This window comes from Eleutherodactylus coqui, chromosome 3 (assembly GCF_035609145.1).
Source record: "Eleutherodactylus coqui strain aEleCoq1 chromosome 3, aEleCoq1.hap1, whole genome shotgun sequence".
Classification (NCBI taxonomy): domain Eukaryota; kingdom Metazoa; phylum Chordata; class Amphibia; order Anura; family Eleutherodactylidae; genus Eleutherodactylus; species Eleutherodactylus coqui.
The window spans coordinates 128,913,631-128,931,943 of record NC_089839.1 but is presented as its reverse complement, the minus strand read 5'-3'; the positions used below and the strand labels follow the sequence as shown (position 1 = coordinate 128,931,943).

Genomic DNA, 18,313 nt, shown 5'->3' with positions numbered 1-18,313 from the left:
TGGCACGGCTAGGCAGCGACCCTCTTTAAAAGGGGCGGGGCGATAGCCCACAATGCTGTACAGAAGCAATGAGAAATCCAATCCTGTGCCACCTCCATCTTGAGCTGCACACGTGGGCATAGCAATGGGGAACCTATGTGCCACACACTATTCATTCTATCAAGGTGTCTGCATGCCCCAGTCAGACTGCGTTTTTTTATATATAGTCACAGGCAGGTACAACTCCGCAATGGGAATTCCGTGTGCACCCACAGCATGGGTGGCTCCCTGGAACCCACCGGCGGTACATAAATATATCCCATTGCAGTGCCCATCACAGCTGATGTAATGTCGTGCTTAATGCAGGTGGGCTTCGGCCCACACTGCATGCCCCAGTCAGACTGGGGTTCTTTAGTAGTGGAAACAGATGCATTTACAACTCCCTGTGGACCCACAGCATGGGTGGGTGCCAGGAAGCCACCTGCAGTACATAAATATATCCCATTGCATTGCCCAACACAGCTGAGGTAGTAATGTCATGTTTAATGCAGGTGGGCTTCGGCCCACACTGCATGCCCCAGTCAGACTGGGGTTCTTTAGAAGTGGAAACAGATGCATTTACAACTCCCTGTGGACCCACAGCATGGGTGGGTGCCAGGAAGCCACCGGCGGTACATAAATATATCCCATTGCATTGCCCATCACAGCTGATGTTATGTCAGCTGTAATGCAGGTGGGCCAAAAATTTATTGGATTACACAGTAGGCGAGGGCCCACAAAAATTGGTGTACCAACAGTACTAATGTACCTGAGAAACATTGCCCATGCCCAACCGAGAGGGCAGGTGAAACCCATTAATGACTTTGGTTAATGTGGCTTAATTGGTAACTAGGCCTGGAGGCAGCCCAGTTAAAATAAAAATTGGTTGAGGTGAAAGTTTCAACGCTTTAATGAGCATTGAAACGTATAAAAATTGTTTACAAAAATTATATGACTGAGCCTTGTGGGCCTAAGAAAAATTGCACGTTCGGCGTGATTACGTGAGGTTTCAGGAGGAGGAGCAGGAGGAGGAGGATGAATATTATACACAGATTGATGAAGCAAAAAGGTCCCCGTTTTGGATGGTGATAGAGAACGATGCTTCCATCCGTGGGTGCAGCCTACGTATTGCTTAGGTATCGCTGCTGTCCGCTGGTGGAGAAGAGAAGTCTGGTGAAATCCAGGCTTTGTTCATCTTGATGAGTGTAAGCCTGTCGGCACTGTCGGTTGACAGGTGGGTACGCTTATCCGTGATGATTCCCCCAGCCACACTAAACACACTCTCTGACAAGATGCTAGCCGCAGGACAAGCAAGCACCTCCAGGGCATACAGCGCGAGTTCAGGCCACGTGTCCAGCTTCAACACCCAGTAGTTGTAGGGGGCAGAGGCGTCACCGAGGACGGTGCTGCAATCGGCTACGTACTCCCTCACCATCCTTTTACAGTGCTCCCGCCAACTCAGCCTTGACTGGGGACCGGTGACACAGTCTTGCTGGGGAGCCATAAAGCTGTCAAAGGCCTTAGAGAGTGTTCCCCTGCCTGCGCTGTACATGCTGCCTGATCTCTGCGCCTCCCCTGCTACCTGGGCCGCGGAACTGCGCCTTCGGCCACTAGGGCTGTCGGATGGGAAGTTTACCATCAGTTTGTCCACCAGCGCCCTGTGGTATAGCATCATTCTCGAACCCCTTTCCTCTTCGGGAATGAGAGTGCAAAGGCTCTCCTTATACCGTGGATCGAGCAGTGTGTACACCGAGTAATCCGTAGTGGCCAGAATGCGTGTAACGCGAGGGTCACGAGAAAAGGCATCCTAACATGAAGTCAGCCATGTGTGCCAGGGTACCTGTACGCAACACATGGCTGTCCTCACTCGGAAGATCACTTTCAGGATCCTCCTCCTCCTCCTCTGGCCATACACGCTGAAAGGATGACAGGCAAGCTGCATCTGTACCCTCAGCAGTGGGCCAAGCTGTCTCTTCCCCCTCCTCCTCATGCTCCTCCCCCTCCTCCTCCTCCTCCTCTGGCCATAGACGCTGAAAGGATGACAGGCAAGCAGCATCTGTCCCCTCAGCAGTGGGCCAAGCTGTCTCTTCCCCCTCCTCCTCATGTTCCTCCCCCTCCTCCTCAACGCGCTGAGATATAGACATGAGGTTGCTCTGACTATCCAGCGACATACTGTCTTCCCCCGCCTCCGTTTCTGATTCCAAAGCGTCTGCCTTTATGCTTTGCAGGGAACTTCTCAAGATGCATAGCAGAGGAATGGTGAAGCTAATCATTGCAGCATCCCCGCTCACCATCTGGGTAGACTCCTCAAATTTTCCATGGACCTGGCAGATGGCTGCCAACCAGGCCCACTCTTCTGTAAATAATTGAGGAGGCTGACTCCCACTGCGCCGCGCAAGTTGGAGTTGGTATTCCACTATAGCTCTACGCTGCTCATAGAGTCTGGCCAACATGTGGAGCGTAGAGTTCCACTGTGTGGGCACGTCGCACAGCAGTCGGTGCACTGGCAGATTAAACCGATGTTGCAGGGTCCGCAGGGTGGCAGCGTGCGTGTGGGATTTGCGGAAATGTGCGCAGAGCTGGCGCACCTTTCCGAGCAGGTATGACAAGTGGGGGTAGCTTTTCAGAAAGCGCTGAACCACCAAATTAAAGACATGGGCCAGGCATGGCACGTGCGTGAGGCTGCCGAGCTGCAGAGCCGCCACCAGGTTACGGCCGTTGTCACACACGACCATGCCCGGTTGGAGGCTCAGCGGCGAAAGCCAGCGGTCGGTCTGCTCTGTCAGACCCTGCAGCAGTTCGTGGGCCATGTGCCTCTTATCTCCTAAGCTGAGTAGTTTCAGCACGGCCTGCTGACGCTTGCCCACCGCTGTGCTGCCACGCCGCGTGACACCGACTGCTGGCGACGTGCTGCTGACACATCTTGATTGCGAGACAGAGGTTGCGTAGGAGGAGGAGGAGGGTGGTTTAGTGGAGGAAGCATATACCCCCGCAGATACCACCACCGAGCTGGGGCACGCAATTCGGGGGGTGGGTAGGACGTGAGCGGTCCCAGGCTCTGACTCTGTCCCAGCCTCCACTAAATTCACCCAATGTGCCGTCAGGGAGATATAGTGGCCCTGCCCGCCTGTGCTTGTCCACGTGTCTGTTGTTAAGTGGACCTTGGCAGTAACCGCGTTGGTGAGGGCGCGTACAATGTTGCGGGAGATGTGGTCGTACAGGCCTGGGACGGCACATCGGGAAAAGTAGTGGCGACTGGGAACCGAGTAGCGCGGGGCCGCCGCCGCCATCATGCTTTTGAAAGCCTCCGTTTCCACAAGCCTATACGGCAGCATCTCTAGGCTGATCAATTTTGCAATGTGCACGTTTAACGCTTGAGCGTGCGGGTGCGTGGCGTCGTACTTGCGCTTGCGCTCAAACTGTGGCGCTAGCGACGTCTGGACGCTACGCTGAGAGACATTGCTGGATGGGGCCGAGGACAGCGGAGGTGAGGGTGTGGGTGCAGGCCAGGAGACGGTACTGCCTGTGTCCTCAGAGGGGGGTTGGATCTCAGTGGCAGGTTGGGGCACAGGGGGAGAGGCAGTGGTGCAAACCGGAGGCGGTGAACGGGCATCGTCCCACCTTGTGGGGTGCTTGGCCATCATATGCCTGCGCATGCTGGTGGTGGTGCCTCCCCAGCTGATCTTGGCGCGACAAAGGTTGCACACCACTGTTCGTCGGTCGTCAGTCGTCTCTGTGAAAAACTGCCACACCGTAGAGCACCTTGACCTCTGCAGGGTGGCATGGCGCGAGGGGGCGCTTTGGGAAACAGTTGGTGGATTATTCGGTCTGGCCCTGCCTCTACCCCTGGCCACTGCACTGGCTCGGCCTGTGCCCACACCCTGACTTGGGCCTCCGCGTCCTCGCCCGCGTCCACGTCCTATAGGCCTACCCCTACCCCTCAGCATGGTGTATTAGCAGTAGTGCAGAAACAGAACGCTGTAATTAAATGTGCCGCTTATTGGCCTGTGGTTGGAGGCTGACTTCGTTTACGGAACCCCAGGAAATAATTTGGCGCAAGCCTGCTGTAACACTTAGCTGGCTGCGTATTTATTTGGAGAACTACTACCCCCAGCAGACACGGACCCAGAACACTGAGCACAGTGACAGGCAGGCCAGATAGATTTTTTTCCAATATTTTTTTCAAAAGGACCACTGCGTATATTCAATCTATAATATATGTCTTCTGGCCCTGCCTACACAATTCTGTCCCTGATGTGTGTGTCACGGAACTGCAGTGTTGCAGTGTTATTAACTACAACAGACCGGTGATTTCAGAGCCAGGAAATAATTTGGCGCAAGCCTGCTGTAAGACTTAGCTGGCTGCGTATTTATTTGGAGAAATACTACCCCCAGCAGACACGGACCCAGAACACTGAGCACAGTGACAGGCAGGCCAAATAGATTTTTTTCCAATATTTTTTTCAAAAGGACCACTGCGTATATTCAATCTATAATATATGTCTTCTGGCCCTGCCTACACAATTCTGTCCCTGATGTGTGTGTCACGGAACTCCAGTGTTGCAGTGTTATTAACTGCAACAGACCGGTGATTTCAGAGCCAGGAAATAATTTGGCGCAAGCCTGCTGTAACACTTAGCTGGCTGCGTATTTATTTGGAGAAATACTACCCCCAGCAGACACGGACCCAGAACACTGAGCACAGTGACAGGCAGGCCAAATAGATTTTTTTTCAATATTTTTTTGAAAAGGACCACTGCGTATATTCAATCTATAATATATGTCTTCTGGCCCTGCCTACACAATTCTGTCCCTGATGTGTGTGTCACGGAACTGCAGTGTTGCACTGTTATTAACTGCAACAGACCGGTGATTTCAGAGCCAGGAAATAATTTGGCGCAAGCCTGCTGTAACACTTAGCTGGCTGCGTATTTATTTGGAGAACTACTACCCCCAGCAGACACGGACCCGGAACACTGAGCACAGTGACAGGCAGGCCAAATAGATTTTTTTCCAATATTTTTTTGAAAAGGACCACTGCGTATATTCAATCTATAATATATGTCTTCTGGCCCTGCCTACACAATTCTGTCCCTGATGTGTGTGTCACGGAACTGCAGTGTTGCACTGTTATTAACTGCAACAGACCGGTGATTTCAGAACCAGGAAATAATTTGGCGCAAGCCTGCTGTAACACTTAGCTGGCTGCGTATTTATTTGGAGAACTACTACCCCCAGCAGACACGGACCCAGAACACTGAGCACAGTGACAGGCAGGCCAAATAGATTTTTTTCCAATATTTTTTTCAAAAGGACCACTGCGTATATTCAATCTATAATATATGTCTTCTGGCCCTGCCTACACAATTCTGTCCCTGATGTGTGTGTCACGGAACTGCAGTGTTGCAGTGTTATTAACTACAACAGACCGGTGATTTCAGAGCCAGGAAATAATTTGGCGCAAGCCTGCTGTAAGACTTAGCTGGCTGCGTATTTATTTGGAGAAATACTACCCCCAGCAGACACGGACCCAGAACACTGAGCACAGTGACAGGCAGGCCAAATAGATTTTTTTCCAATATTTTTTTCAAAAGGACCACTGCGTATATTCAATCTATAATATATGTCTTCTGGCCCTGCCTACACAATTCTGTCCCTGATGTGTGTGTCACGGAACTCCAGTGTTGCAGTGTTATTAACTGCAACAGACCGGTGATTTCAGAGCCAGGAAATAATTTGGCGCAAGCCTGCTGTAACACTTAGCTGGCTGCGTATTTATTTGGAGAAATACTACCCCCAGCAGACACGGACCAGAACACTGAGCACAGTGACAGGCAGGCCAAATAGATTTTTTTTCAATATTTTTTTGAAAAGGACCACTGCGTATATTCAATCTATAATATATGTCTTCTGGCCCTGCCTACACAATTCTGTCCCTGATGTGTGTGTCACGGAACTGCAGTGTTGCACTGTTATTAACTGCAACAGACCGGTGATTTCAGAGCCAGGAAATAATTTGGCGCAAGCCTGCTGTAACACTTAGCTGGCTGCGTATTTATTTGGAGAACTACTACCCCCAGCAGACACGGACCCGGAACACTGAGCACAGTGACAGGCAGGCCAAATAGATTTTTTTCCAATATTTTTTTGAAAAGGACCACTGCGTATATTCAATCTATAATATATGTCTTCTGGCCCTGCCTACACAATTCTGTCCCTGATGTGTGTGTCACGGAACTGCAGTGTTGCACTGTTATTAACTGCAACAGACCGGTGATTTCAGAACCAGGAAATAATTTGGCGCAAGCCTGCTGTAACACTTAGCTGGCTGCGTATTTATTTGGAGAACTACTACCCCCAGCAGACACGGACCCAGAACACTGAGCACAGTGACAGGCAGGCCAAATAGATTTTTTTTCAATATTTTTTTCAAAAGGACCACTGCGTATATTCAATCTATAATATATGTCTTCTGGCCCTGCCTACACAATTCTGTCCCTGGAGTATTACTGCAGGGCGCAATGCTCTGCACAGCCGATATACCAAAAAAAAAAAAATGTGCAACACTGCTAAAAGCAGCCTCCACAGGCGATTTTGAGAAAAAAAAATGCAGCACAGCTAACAGCAGCCAGCACAGTACTGCACACGGTTAGATGTGGCCCTAAGAAGGACCGTTGGGGTTCTTGAAGCCTACAATAACTCCTAACGCTCTCCCTGCCTCCACACTTCTGTCCCTGGACTATTACTGCAGGGCGCAATGCTCTGCACGGCCGATATACCAAAAAAAAAAAATGTGCAACACTGCAAAAAGCAGCCTCCACACTACTGCACACGGTTAGATGTGGCCCTAAGAAGGACCGTTGGGGTTCTTGAAGCCTACACTAACTCCTAACACTCTCCCTACAGCAGCTCCAACACGATACCACTGTCCCTCAGCTATCTCACAACGCATCTGAGGCGAGCCGCGGGAGGGGCCGATTTTTATACTCCGGTGACACCTGATCTCCCCAGCCACTCACTGCAGGGGGGTGGTATAGGGCTTGAACGTCGCAGGGGGAAGTTGTAATGCCTTCCCTGTCCTTCAATTGGCCAGAAAAGCGCGCTAACGTCTCAGAGATGAAAGTGAAAGTAACCCGAACATCGCGTGGTACTCGTTACGAGTAACGAGCATCTCGAACACGCTAATACTCGAACGAGTATCAAGCTCAGATGAGTACGTTCGCTCATCTCTAGTATTAAGTGGTGAGGGCCTCTTTGTATACTATGTTGGCAGTTTCACCCCCAGGAGCCAGTATGAACAGGTTACTTGGCTGGCCGACTCGGGAACACGCCACATAGAACTGTCCATGAGAGAAACAGCCCTGTCTCACATCTATACCTGCCTTTGTCAGTGACTGCCCCTGCGATTTGTTAATAGTCATGGCAAAACATAATTTAATGGGAAATTGAAGCCGCTTAAATTCAAAAATGTAATCTGAAGGGATTATAGGTATTCGTGGAATAAACACTGTTTCACCTTCACCACTGCCTGTGAACACAGTCGCCTCAATAACATTCGGCCGCAATGTCTTTATTTGCAGCCTTGTTCCATTACACAGTTTTGGAGGGTTCAAATTCCGTAACAACATTATGGGCGCTCCAACCTTGAGAGTAAGGCGGTGAGCTGGCATTCCTGGCGGCTCCAGTGTATTAAGAAACTCAACAGGATAGTTGACAGCATCATCACTGTTCAGAACTGAGTCAGTCGACTTGTAAACAGTCTCACTTCCACCAAGACGTTCCAACAAACAATGATTTAACTCAGAGGCAGAAGCGTTTGTAGGCGTTAACAATGCTCTTTCTCGTAGCCAAGAGGCAGGTTTCTGTCTGAGGTGTTTAATGTCAGGATATATTTCTGCTATAAGACTGTCTACAGAGTTGACAGTAGTACACAGGTTTGGTGGGATCTTAAGGATGCTATGGATGTTGTTAAGATCTCCATTGCCTATTTTTAACAGAAGATCAGCGAATTCGCCGGCATGGATGTCACCCCTCAGATGAACCCTCATATTTGTAGAAAGAGATAATTTTTCTACTTTTGGCCAAAGAAAGGAACTCTTGAGGCAAGCATTGACCTCATCAGCACGAGTACCTTGGGGCATGACAGGTAAAGTTTGCCTGAAGTCTCCTGAGAACAACACTGTGACTCCTCCCATACGTTTGTTGCTGTTACGAAGATCTCGAAGAGTGCGGTCAACTGCCTCTATTCCGGCTTTATGCAACATTGTACATTCATCCCACACTATAAGTTTACAGTCTTGGAGTACTCGTGCAAGGTCACTGCTTCGAAATACTGCAGACTGGGGCTTCAACTCGATTTAAATTTAATGGCAGCTTGAAGGTGGCGTGTGATGTTTTTCCTCCCTGTAATAGTGTAGCAGCAATGCCTGAGGATGCTACAGCGATTGCAATGTTTTTTGTGCTCCTTACTTTGGCCAACAACAAATTTATCAAATAGGTTTTTCCTGTTCCTCCTGATGCATCCAAAAAGAAGACTTTGTTTGAATTAGACTCAACACTTAGTAGTACTTTATGGTAGACAATCTTTTGGTCATCAGTAAGGCATGCTTCATGTTTTGTCACTGTGTCTTTCAGTATTGCAACATCGTAATTAATTTGCTTCAGATATTCTCGGTTTTCCAAAATGTCATCAGTTCGTATTGCTTCTGGTAAGTTATACTCTTGTAAGGTTCGACCTCCCAAAGACAGAATGATGTCTTCCAGCAAAATCAAGGTCTTGTTATAAATATGATCTTTATTTTGTATGTTTATTTCTTGATTATGTCTCTGCACTTGCCGCAAGATATCCTCAGAGAAATTGTCTTTGTGAGTCTCCCACAACAGCAATGGCTCAGACACCTGACAAAAGACTACCATGATGGCAAACAATTCTCTCAACCTAACTGCTGAATCAGACAAAGCTGCTTCTTCCAATGTTTTGTTCCAATGACTGTCATCCTCAAGTAAGCCGAGTGACTTACATGCTGACTGGAATGTTAGATGAAGCACACCATCAACAGTTTTTAGATGACTGAAAGATGTGGGGCCCCGAACCTCATGCAGTAGTAGTCGCAAATGGTAACATTCAGAGTTATTTGGATGCACTGTATAAACTCTACCAAGAACTGTGTCTTTTTTCACTCCTGGATATCCGATAACGCATGTTCCTTGTTTTCTTCGAACAAATCTATCTTTTTTCCATAAATAGAATGAAGGAACGTCGTGGTATAGGAGGGTTCTTGCAAAGCCATCAACCTTACACAGTTCAAAAAATCCTATAAGAGTAGTTTTTGAAGGGGTGTTAATTTTATCTATTGCATTATCTGCAGTGAAATAGACTCTTTGCCCATTTTCCAGATGAACCGCAAGGTGCATTACTAAAGGGAATCTTTCATGGATTTGAAAAGAAAAAATACGCCAAATGGCTTCAGAACTGCTAATATAGCGACCTGTCTGGTATATGTTTATTTCATCACATTCATTCTCCACTGCAAATGTGGCCTGATCACTACCTTTATTCACATACTTGCAAATATATTTAATGGATTTGACAGAATTGCAGTACTCAACATTGATGTGTGCATTAAAGGTGCAGAGAAGAACAGGATTAAAAGGAACTACCCAGCTGTTATCAAGTACCCAAGTCCCTTGAGCCTTCTCAATAGCTACTGTAAACCCACCCTCACTTGGCGATCTTCTTCTGTACTTCGGATACCCATCATCACCAGTCTGGGTCTCACTGAGAAATGGCTTGGGGTACCTCTTGGAACACTTGCCATCCTTTATGCACTGGGAATGTGTGTTGAAGTTTCCACATGGCCCATGTATCATATTACGTTTAACAATGTTGTACAGAGTAGGATCTTCTTTTGGATTTGGTATCTCTGCACAAATTATATTGTCAATCCGGTCTGGTGTGATTGCATTTTCAAGCCATAATAAAATATGAATGTGAGGGAGACCACGTTTCTGCCATTCGACAGAATACATGTAACATCTGGTCTTTCCAAAAAGACTCCCTTTGGTTAACAAACTCATGATCTTTTTAACTTTAAGATGGAAAACTCGGCTTGTGATGTCATGACGATGCTGGGGTTTCTGCCTGGGCAGTAGAGCTTCTGTAATTTCTGTCCATTTTGGGTTACACGTAAAGGTAATGAATAAGTCTGGACGGCCATAGTGACGCACATAGGTCATCGCATCCTGGGTACGTTCGTGCATGTACCGTGGTCCTCCTGTGAATGACGATGGCAAGATAACAGCCTGGCCCAACTGTCTCATGTCTGCATCATTTTTACCAATGGCGTCTTTGAGGTGAATGTAACTTTCTGCTCTCAATGTTTTCTGGTTATTTCGGATGAAATTTAACCTCTCTGTTTCTATTTTTGCATACATTTCCACCAAAAACTGGCTAAGCAAAGATCTACAGTGGAATATGTGATTTTGTTTATCCTGTCTTATCATTAGACGATACGCATAAAAATTCAAAGCTGAGATTGTTTTGTTAAGTGGCTGTTTCGTGGTAGGATGTACCTGAGGCAGCGATATGGAATAGCCATCTTCTCCATAGCAAAACATAATTGGGTACTGTAAAGCATCATATGATCGATGAATTTCGCTGATTCTATGAAGTTTGCTGTCTGTAGCTTGTAACACAATATCCCTTTTTTTAAATGTTTGGCCTACTATGATGACTGCAACTTCATTGACTGTAGGTTTGTTAAAACAGCCCTTATGAGCATTTACAGGATTTCTTTCAGCATGAATGACTATTTGAAACTGATCCTTGTCATCACTGGGTAGACTTTCCACTGCAGATTTAAAGTCTTTAATGTACGGGTTGCAGTCATGAAGCATTCTTTGAAGCTGTCGAATCAAATTATGATTGACAACAGATGCATTTTTACATCTTCTATTAATTTGTTCTTCTTCATCACCGACAAAATAAATTTGTAAAAACGTATGCTGATGTTCAGGAGATGGCAATAAACTACCTATTAAGTGGTAAACCTGTCCTTGAACTTTGAAGGTAGGCATGAAATGTCCTTCCACAACCTGCTTAGCTCCAAAAGAAGTCATTTGGAAAGCACTGTTGTATTTTCGGATTGAATTTAAAAAGTGTTCACTTTCAGGATGTTCACCTATGAAAAGGGAATTAAGAAGTATGGGTAGGTCTCTAAATGGAGGAAGTTGAACTTTACCACCACAACAGCACATTCCAGGAGTCTCATCTTTCCACTTTAGAGCTTCACAGAAAACACAAACAGTTTCCATACCTCCTATAGTGACAGATCGATCACTTTCATATAAAATATCAGGATCATATGTAAATCCAGAATTTTCCTTTTTACTCCAAACTTGCTTTTTACGCTGAAGTCGTTGTTCATTGTCTGGGTCATATCTGGAAACAGCGTCTCGATTAACATGTGGATGAGTCTGGACATATTTTGCTGCAGCATCTTGATGAACTTTAGGATTTGACCCAGTGTACTTTTTAACACAGGCTCTATTTACCTCAGGGTGTTGTTGACTATATTTAGTTACTGCCTTCACGTGTACATCAGGGTGTTGTTGGGTGTATTTAGCAACTGCCTTCACGTGTACATCAGGGTGTTGTTGGGTGGATTTAGCAACTGCCTTCACGTGTACATCAGGGTGTTGTTGGGTGTGTTTTGCAACTGCCTTCACGTGTACATCAGGGTGTTGTTGGGTGTATTTTGCAACTGCCTTCACGTGTACATCAGGGTGTTGTTGGGTGTATTTAGCAACTGCCTTCCTGTTTACATCAGGGTGTTGTTGGGTGTATTTAGCAACTGCCTTCACATGTACATCAGGGTGTTGTTGGGTGTATTTAGCAACTGCCTTCACGTGTACATCAGGGTGTTGTTGGGTGTATTTAGCTGCTGCGTCTCTATGAGCTTGTGGATGTTTTTCAGTGTACTTTGCTACAGATTTGTGATGGACTTCTGGGTGAGTTTTTGCATATTTTGATGCAGCGTCTCGTTGCTGTTTTTTCCTGGCAGCATCTGAAAATTTCCCTTTGTACCTTCGACGTTTTGGTTTAAGGGACCTGTCTTCATCTGAACTGTTTATCTCATATTTTTGTGTCTTAGCAGGTGTTGCCACACTTAGTGTGTGTTCTTTGACAGTTTCAGGTAAGGCTACAACTTCTTCATAAACGTCATAGTGACCATTGCTAAAATCCTCACCGCTGAATCGAAGTCTTTTGACAGGCCTCCCTTCTTGACCAAAAGCATGACACAGTTTGTTTTTATTGTAATAAATTTCAAAATAAAAAGGAAATATTTCTCCTGCTGCCACCAACTCGCAAGCACAACCATAGGTAGTGGGTTTTAACATTTCCTCCCTGTAATCCTCTTCTGTTAAATAATTACTACCTCTCCCATCATCCGTCCAGACTTTTAACCTCTGCCAACAGCACAGTACATGGTTGACAATAAGACAGCGGATGTAGTTGCTTCTAGTCAGATTTCCATAAAGTAAATAAGATAAAGAGTGGAAAAGACAGGAACTATCCGGAGGAATATATACCACTTTGTGTGGGGTAGCGTGTCCATCAACAGTAATGAATTCAATAGACATTTTGTTTACAAATAAATTCAGATAAGATAGATTTAATAGCTTAATGGGAAATAAATTAAATTTTTTCCAGATTCACAATTTTATTCTAAATTATCACGGATAGGCAATGAATTTCTCAAAAATGCCTGCCTATTACCTGAAGTTAAAGGCCTAAAAGTAGTGCGTGTGCCAAAAAGAACTTTCCTAGGCTTTATATATTTTTGAAAAAAACCCTCTCTCATAAATTGTATTTCTTGCTGATTTTCCGCACATAGGCAGATAGAAGAGAGATTTTTTCATTACATACAGGCCAGTTAGATTCCTCTCAGTGTATAGGCAGATAAAAGAGAGATTTATCTCAGAGTGTATGTGAAAATGTCACCCCACAAAATGTCCACCTGACACACGCTGTTTATTAAACACAGGTCAGTTAGATTTTTCTCAGCGTATAAGCAGAAAAGAGATTTTCCTCAGACTATATGTGAAAATTTCCCTCCACAAAATGTCCACCTGACACACGCTGTTTATTAAACACAGGTCAGTTAGATTTTTCTCAGTGTATAGGCAGAAAAGAGAGAGATTTTCCTCAGACTATATGTGAAAATGCCACTACACAGAATGTCCACCTCACACACGCTGTTTATTACACACAGGTCAGTTAGATTTTTCTCAGCGTATAGGGAGAAAAGAGAGAGATTTTCCTCAGACTATATGTGAAAATGCCACTACACAGAATGTCCACCTGACACACGCTGTTTATTACACACAGGTCAGTTAGATTTTTCTCAGTGTATAGGCAGAAAAGAGAGAGATTTTCCTCATACTATATGTGCAAATTTCCCTCCACAGAATGTCCACCTCACACACGCTGTTTATTACACACAGGTCAGTTAGATTTTTCTCAGCGTATAGGCAGATAAAAGAGAGATTTTCCTCAGACTATATGTGAAAATTTCCCTTCACAAAATGTCCACCTGACACACGCTGTTTATTACACACAGGTCAGTTAGATTTTTCTCAGTGTATAGGCAGAAAAGAGAGAGATTTTCCTCAGACTATATGTGAAAATGCCACTACACAGAATGTCCACCTCACACACGCTGTTTATTACACACAGGTCAGTTAGATTTTTCTCAGCGTATAGGGAGAAAAGAGAGAGATTTTCCTCAGACTATATGTGAAAATGCCACTACACAGAATGTCCACCTGACACACGCTGTTTATTACACACAGGTCAGTTAGATTTTTCTCAGCGTATAGGGAGAAAAGAGATAGATTTTCCACAGACTATATGTGAAAATGCCACCCCACAAAATGTCCACCTGACACACGCTGTTTATTACACACAGGTCAGTTAGATTTTTCTCAGCGTATAGGCAGAGAAGAGAGAGATTTTCCTTAGACTATATGTGAAAATTTCCCTCCACAAAATATCCACCTCACACACGCTGTTTATTACACACAGGTCAGTTAGATTTTTCTCAGCATATAGGCAGAAAAGAGATTTTCCTCAGACTATATGTGAAAATTTCCCTCCACAAAATGTCCACCTGACACACTCTGTTTATTACACACAGGTCAGTTAGATTTTTCTCAGCGTATAGGCAGAAAAGAGAGAGATTTTCCTCAGACTATATGTGAAAATGCCACCCCACAAAATGTCCACCTGACACACGCTGTTTATTACACACAGGTCAGTTAGATTTTTCTCAGCGTATAGGCAGATAAAAGAGAGATTTTCCTCAGACTATATGTAAAAATTTCCCTCCACAAAATGTCCACCTGACACATGCTGTTTATTACACACAGGTCAGTTAGATTTTTCTCAGCGCATAGGCAGAAAAGAGAGAGATTTTCCTCAGACTATATGTGAAAATGCCACTACACAGAATGTCCTCCTCTCACACGCTGCTCATTACACACAGGTCAGATAGATTCCTCTCAGTGTATAGGCAGATAGGAAAGAGATTTATCTCAGACTGCATGTGAAAATGTCACCGCACAGAATGTGCCTCCTCACACACTCTCCTCATTTTTACCCTGAAAGGTAACGCCCCTTTTTATTCAGATTTCCTACCCAGACTGAAGGTTGCAGCCCCTTTTTATACTTAAAGGCATACTCCATCCCAGCAGTCCATGTCCACTTCCTTTTGTACTTTACAGCCTTTCAATACATACGACAGTCAGTTTTATTCCTGTCAGTAAATACTCATATTTCTAAATGCATTTTGTTTTGCTGAGAAGATAACTGTCTCATATATTGCAGGGTACAGATATGTTATTAGTTACATAACATGGGAATGGTCATGCCAAATTTCAAGTTTGTGCAGTACAGATGTGTGTTATTAGTTACATTACATTGGGGGTCACTTACTTTTATGCAACCCTTTAAATTTCCAATATTTAGTACGCAAAGAATGGTCATGGCAAATTTCACATTTGTGCGGTAAAAATTTCTGTAATTATTTGTTGCATCAGGAAGTGAGAGAATTACATTCCGTACATAAAATTTGGACGCCAAATCTTTTGCACTTAGAATTGAATAATCATGTTGGGACCCATTAACCTTTCCTATTTATGACATGATAATCAATGCTCGTGCCAAATTTCAAGTGAGAAAATTACATTCAGTATGTAAAATATTGACGCTAATTCTTTTGCGCATAGAATTGAATAATCGAGTTGGGACCCATTAGCTTTTCCTATTTATGACATAATCAATGCTCGTGCCAAATTTCACATTTCTATGACACCGGAAAGTGAGAAAATTACATTCCGTATGTAAAATTTTGACTAGAGATGAGCGAACACCAAAATGCTCGGGTGTTCGTTATTCGAAACGAACTTCCCGCGATGTTCGAGGGTTCGTTTCGAATAACGAACCCCATTGAAGTCAATGGGCGACCCAAGCATTTTTGTATTTCGCCGATGCTCGCTAAGGTTTTTTATGTGTGAAAATCTGGGCAATTCAAGAAAGTGATGGGAACGACACAGCAACGGATAGGGCAGGCGAGGGGCTACATGTTGGGCTGCATCTCATTTCACAGGTCCCACTATTAAGCCACAATACCGGCAAGAGTGGGCCCCCCCCCCCTCCCAACAACTTTTACTTCTGAAAAGCCCTCATTAGCATGGCATACCTTAGCTAAGCACCACACTACCTCCAACAAAGCACAATCACTGCCTGCATGACATTCCGCTGCCACTTCTCCTGGGTTACATGCTGCCCAACCCCCCCCCGCACGACCCAGTGTCCACAGCGCACACCAAGTTGTCCCTGCGCAGCCTTCAGCTGCCCTCATGCCACGCCACACTCATGTCTATTTATAAGTGCGTCTGCCATGAGGAGGAACCGCAGGCACACACTGCAGAGGGTTGGCACGGCTAGGCAGCGACCCTCTTTAAAAGGGGCCGGGCGATAGCCCACAATGCTGTACAGAAGCAATGAGAAATAGAATCCTGTGCCACCGCCATCAGGAGCTGCACACGTGGGCATAGCAATGGGGAACCTATGTGCCACACACTATTCATTCTGTCAAGGTGTCTGCATGCCCCAGTCAGACCGGGCTTTTTAATTCATAGACACAGGCAGGTACAACCCCCTATTGTGAAGTCCCTGTGGACCGACAGCATGGGTGGCTCCCTGGAACCCACCGGCGGTACATAAAAATATCCCATTGCATTGCCCAACACAGCTGAGGTAGTAATGTCGTGCGTAATACAGGTGGGCTTCGGCCCACACTGCATGCCCCAGTCAGACTGGGGTTCTTTACAAGTGGAAACAGATGCATTTATAATTCCCTGTGGACCCACTGCCTGGGTGGGTGCCAGGAAGCCACCGGCGGTACATAACTATATCCCATTGCATTGCCCAACACAGCTGAGGTAACGTCAGCTGTAATGCAGGTGGGCTAAAAATTAATTTGATTACACTGTAGGTGAGGGCCCACAAAAATTGCTGTATCAACAGTACAAATGTACATCAGAAAAATTGGCCATGGCCAGCCAAGAGGGCAGGTGAAACCCATTAATCGCTTTGGTTAATGTGGCTTAAGTGGTAACTAGGCCTGGAGGCAGCCCAGTGTAACGAAAAATTGGTTCAAGTTAAAGTTCCAACGCTTTTAAGCGCATTGAAACTTTTAAAAATTGTTCAGAAAAATTATTTGAGTGAGCCTTGTGGCCCTAAGAAAAATTGCCCGTTCAGCGTGATTACGTGAGGTTTCAGGAGGAGGAGCAGGAGGAGGAGGAGGAATATTAGACACAGATTGATGAAGCAGAAATGTCCCCGTTTTGGATGGTGAGAGAGAACGTAGCTTCCATCCGCGGGTGCAGCCTACGTATTGCTTACGTATCCTTGCTGTCCGCTGGTGGAGAAGAGAAGTCTGGGGAAATCCAGGCTTTGTTCATCTTGATGAGTGTTAGCCTGTCGGCACTGTCGGTTGACAAGCGGGTACGCTTATCTGTGATGATTCCCCCAGCCGCACTAAACACCCTCTCCGACAAGACGCTAGCCGCAGGACAAGCAAGCACCTCCAGGGCATACAGCGCTAGTTCAGGCCACGTGTCCAGCTTCGACACCCAGTAGTTGTAGGTGGCAGAGGCGTCACGGAGGACGGTCGTGCGATCCGCTACGTACTCCCTCACCATCCTTTTACAGTGCTCCCGCCGACTCAGCCTTGACTGGGGAGCGGTGACACAGTCTTGGTGGGGAGCCATAAAGCTGTCCAGGCCCTTAAAGACTGTTGCACTGCCTGGGATGTACATGCTGCTCGATCTCCGCACCTCCCCTGCTACCTTGCCCTCGGTACTGCGCCTTCTGCCACTAGCGCTGTCGGCTGGGAATTTTACCATCAGCTTGTCCGCAAGGGTCCTGTGGTATAGCAACACTCTCGAACCACTTTCCTCTTCGGGAATGAGAGTGGGCAGGTTCTCCTTATAGCGTGGGTCGAGCAGTGTGTACACCCAGTAATCCGTTGTGGCCAGAATGCGTGCAACGCGAGGGTCACGAGAAAGGCATCCTAACATGAAGTCAGCCATGTGTGCCAGGGTACCTGTACGCAACACATGGCTGTCTTCACTAGGAAGATCACTTTCAGGATCCTCCTCCTCCTCCTCCTCCTCCTCCTCCTCCTCCTCCTCCTCAGGCCATACACGCTGAAAGGATGACAGGCAATCAGCCGGTGTACCGTCAGCAGCGGGCCAAGCTGTCTCTTCCCCCTCCTCCTCATCCTCCTCATGCTCTTCCTCCTCCTCCTGTACGCGCTGAGAAATAGACAGGAGGGTGCCCTGACTATCCAGCGGCATACTGTCTTCCACCGCCCCCGTTTCCGAGCGCAAAGCAGCTGCCTTTATGCTTTGCAGGGAATTTCTCAAGATGCATAGCAGAGGAATGGTGATGCTAATGATTGCAGCATCGCCGCTCACCACCTGGGTAGACTCCTCAAAATTACCAAGGACATGGCAGATGTCTGCCAACCAGGCCCACTCTTCTGAAAAGAATTGAGGAGGCTGACTCCCACTGCGCCGCCCATGTTGGAGTTGGTATTCGACTATAGCTCTACGCTGTTCATAGAGCCTGGCCAACATGTGGAGCGTAGAGTTCCACCGTGTGGGCACGTCGCACAGCAGTCGGTGCACTGGCAGCTTAAAGCGATGTTGCAGGGTGCGCAGGGTG

At 46.2% G+C, this 18,313-nt stretch overlaps 1 protein-coding gene across 1 annotated transcript in view; it reads right to left on the bottom strand.

Annotated features, from left to right (window-relative positions):
* Window positions 1-7,253: 7,253 nt before the first annotated feature.
* LOC136620168 (uncharacterized) overlaps window positions 7,254-18,313 on the bottom strand; it is a 33,345-nt gene continuing 22,285 nt past the window's right edge. The window contains exons 3-4 of the mRNA XM_066594877.1: window positions 8,488-11,198; window positions 7,254-8,357 (exon numbers count right to left, since the gene is read on the bottom strand). Of these exons, the coding sequence (XP_066450974.1) occupies window positions 7,254-8,357; window positions 8,488-11,198 (3,815 nt within the window). The remainder of the gene's footprint in view (window positions 8,358-8,487; window positions 11,199-18,313) is intronic.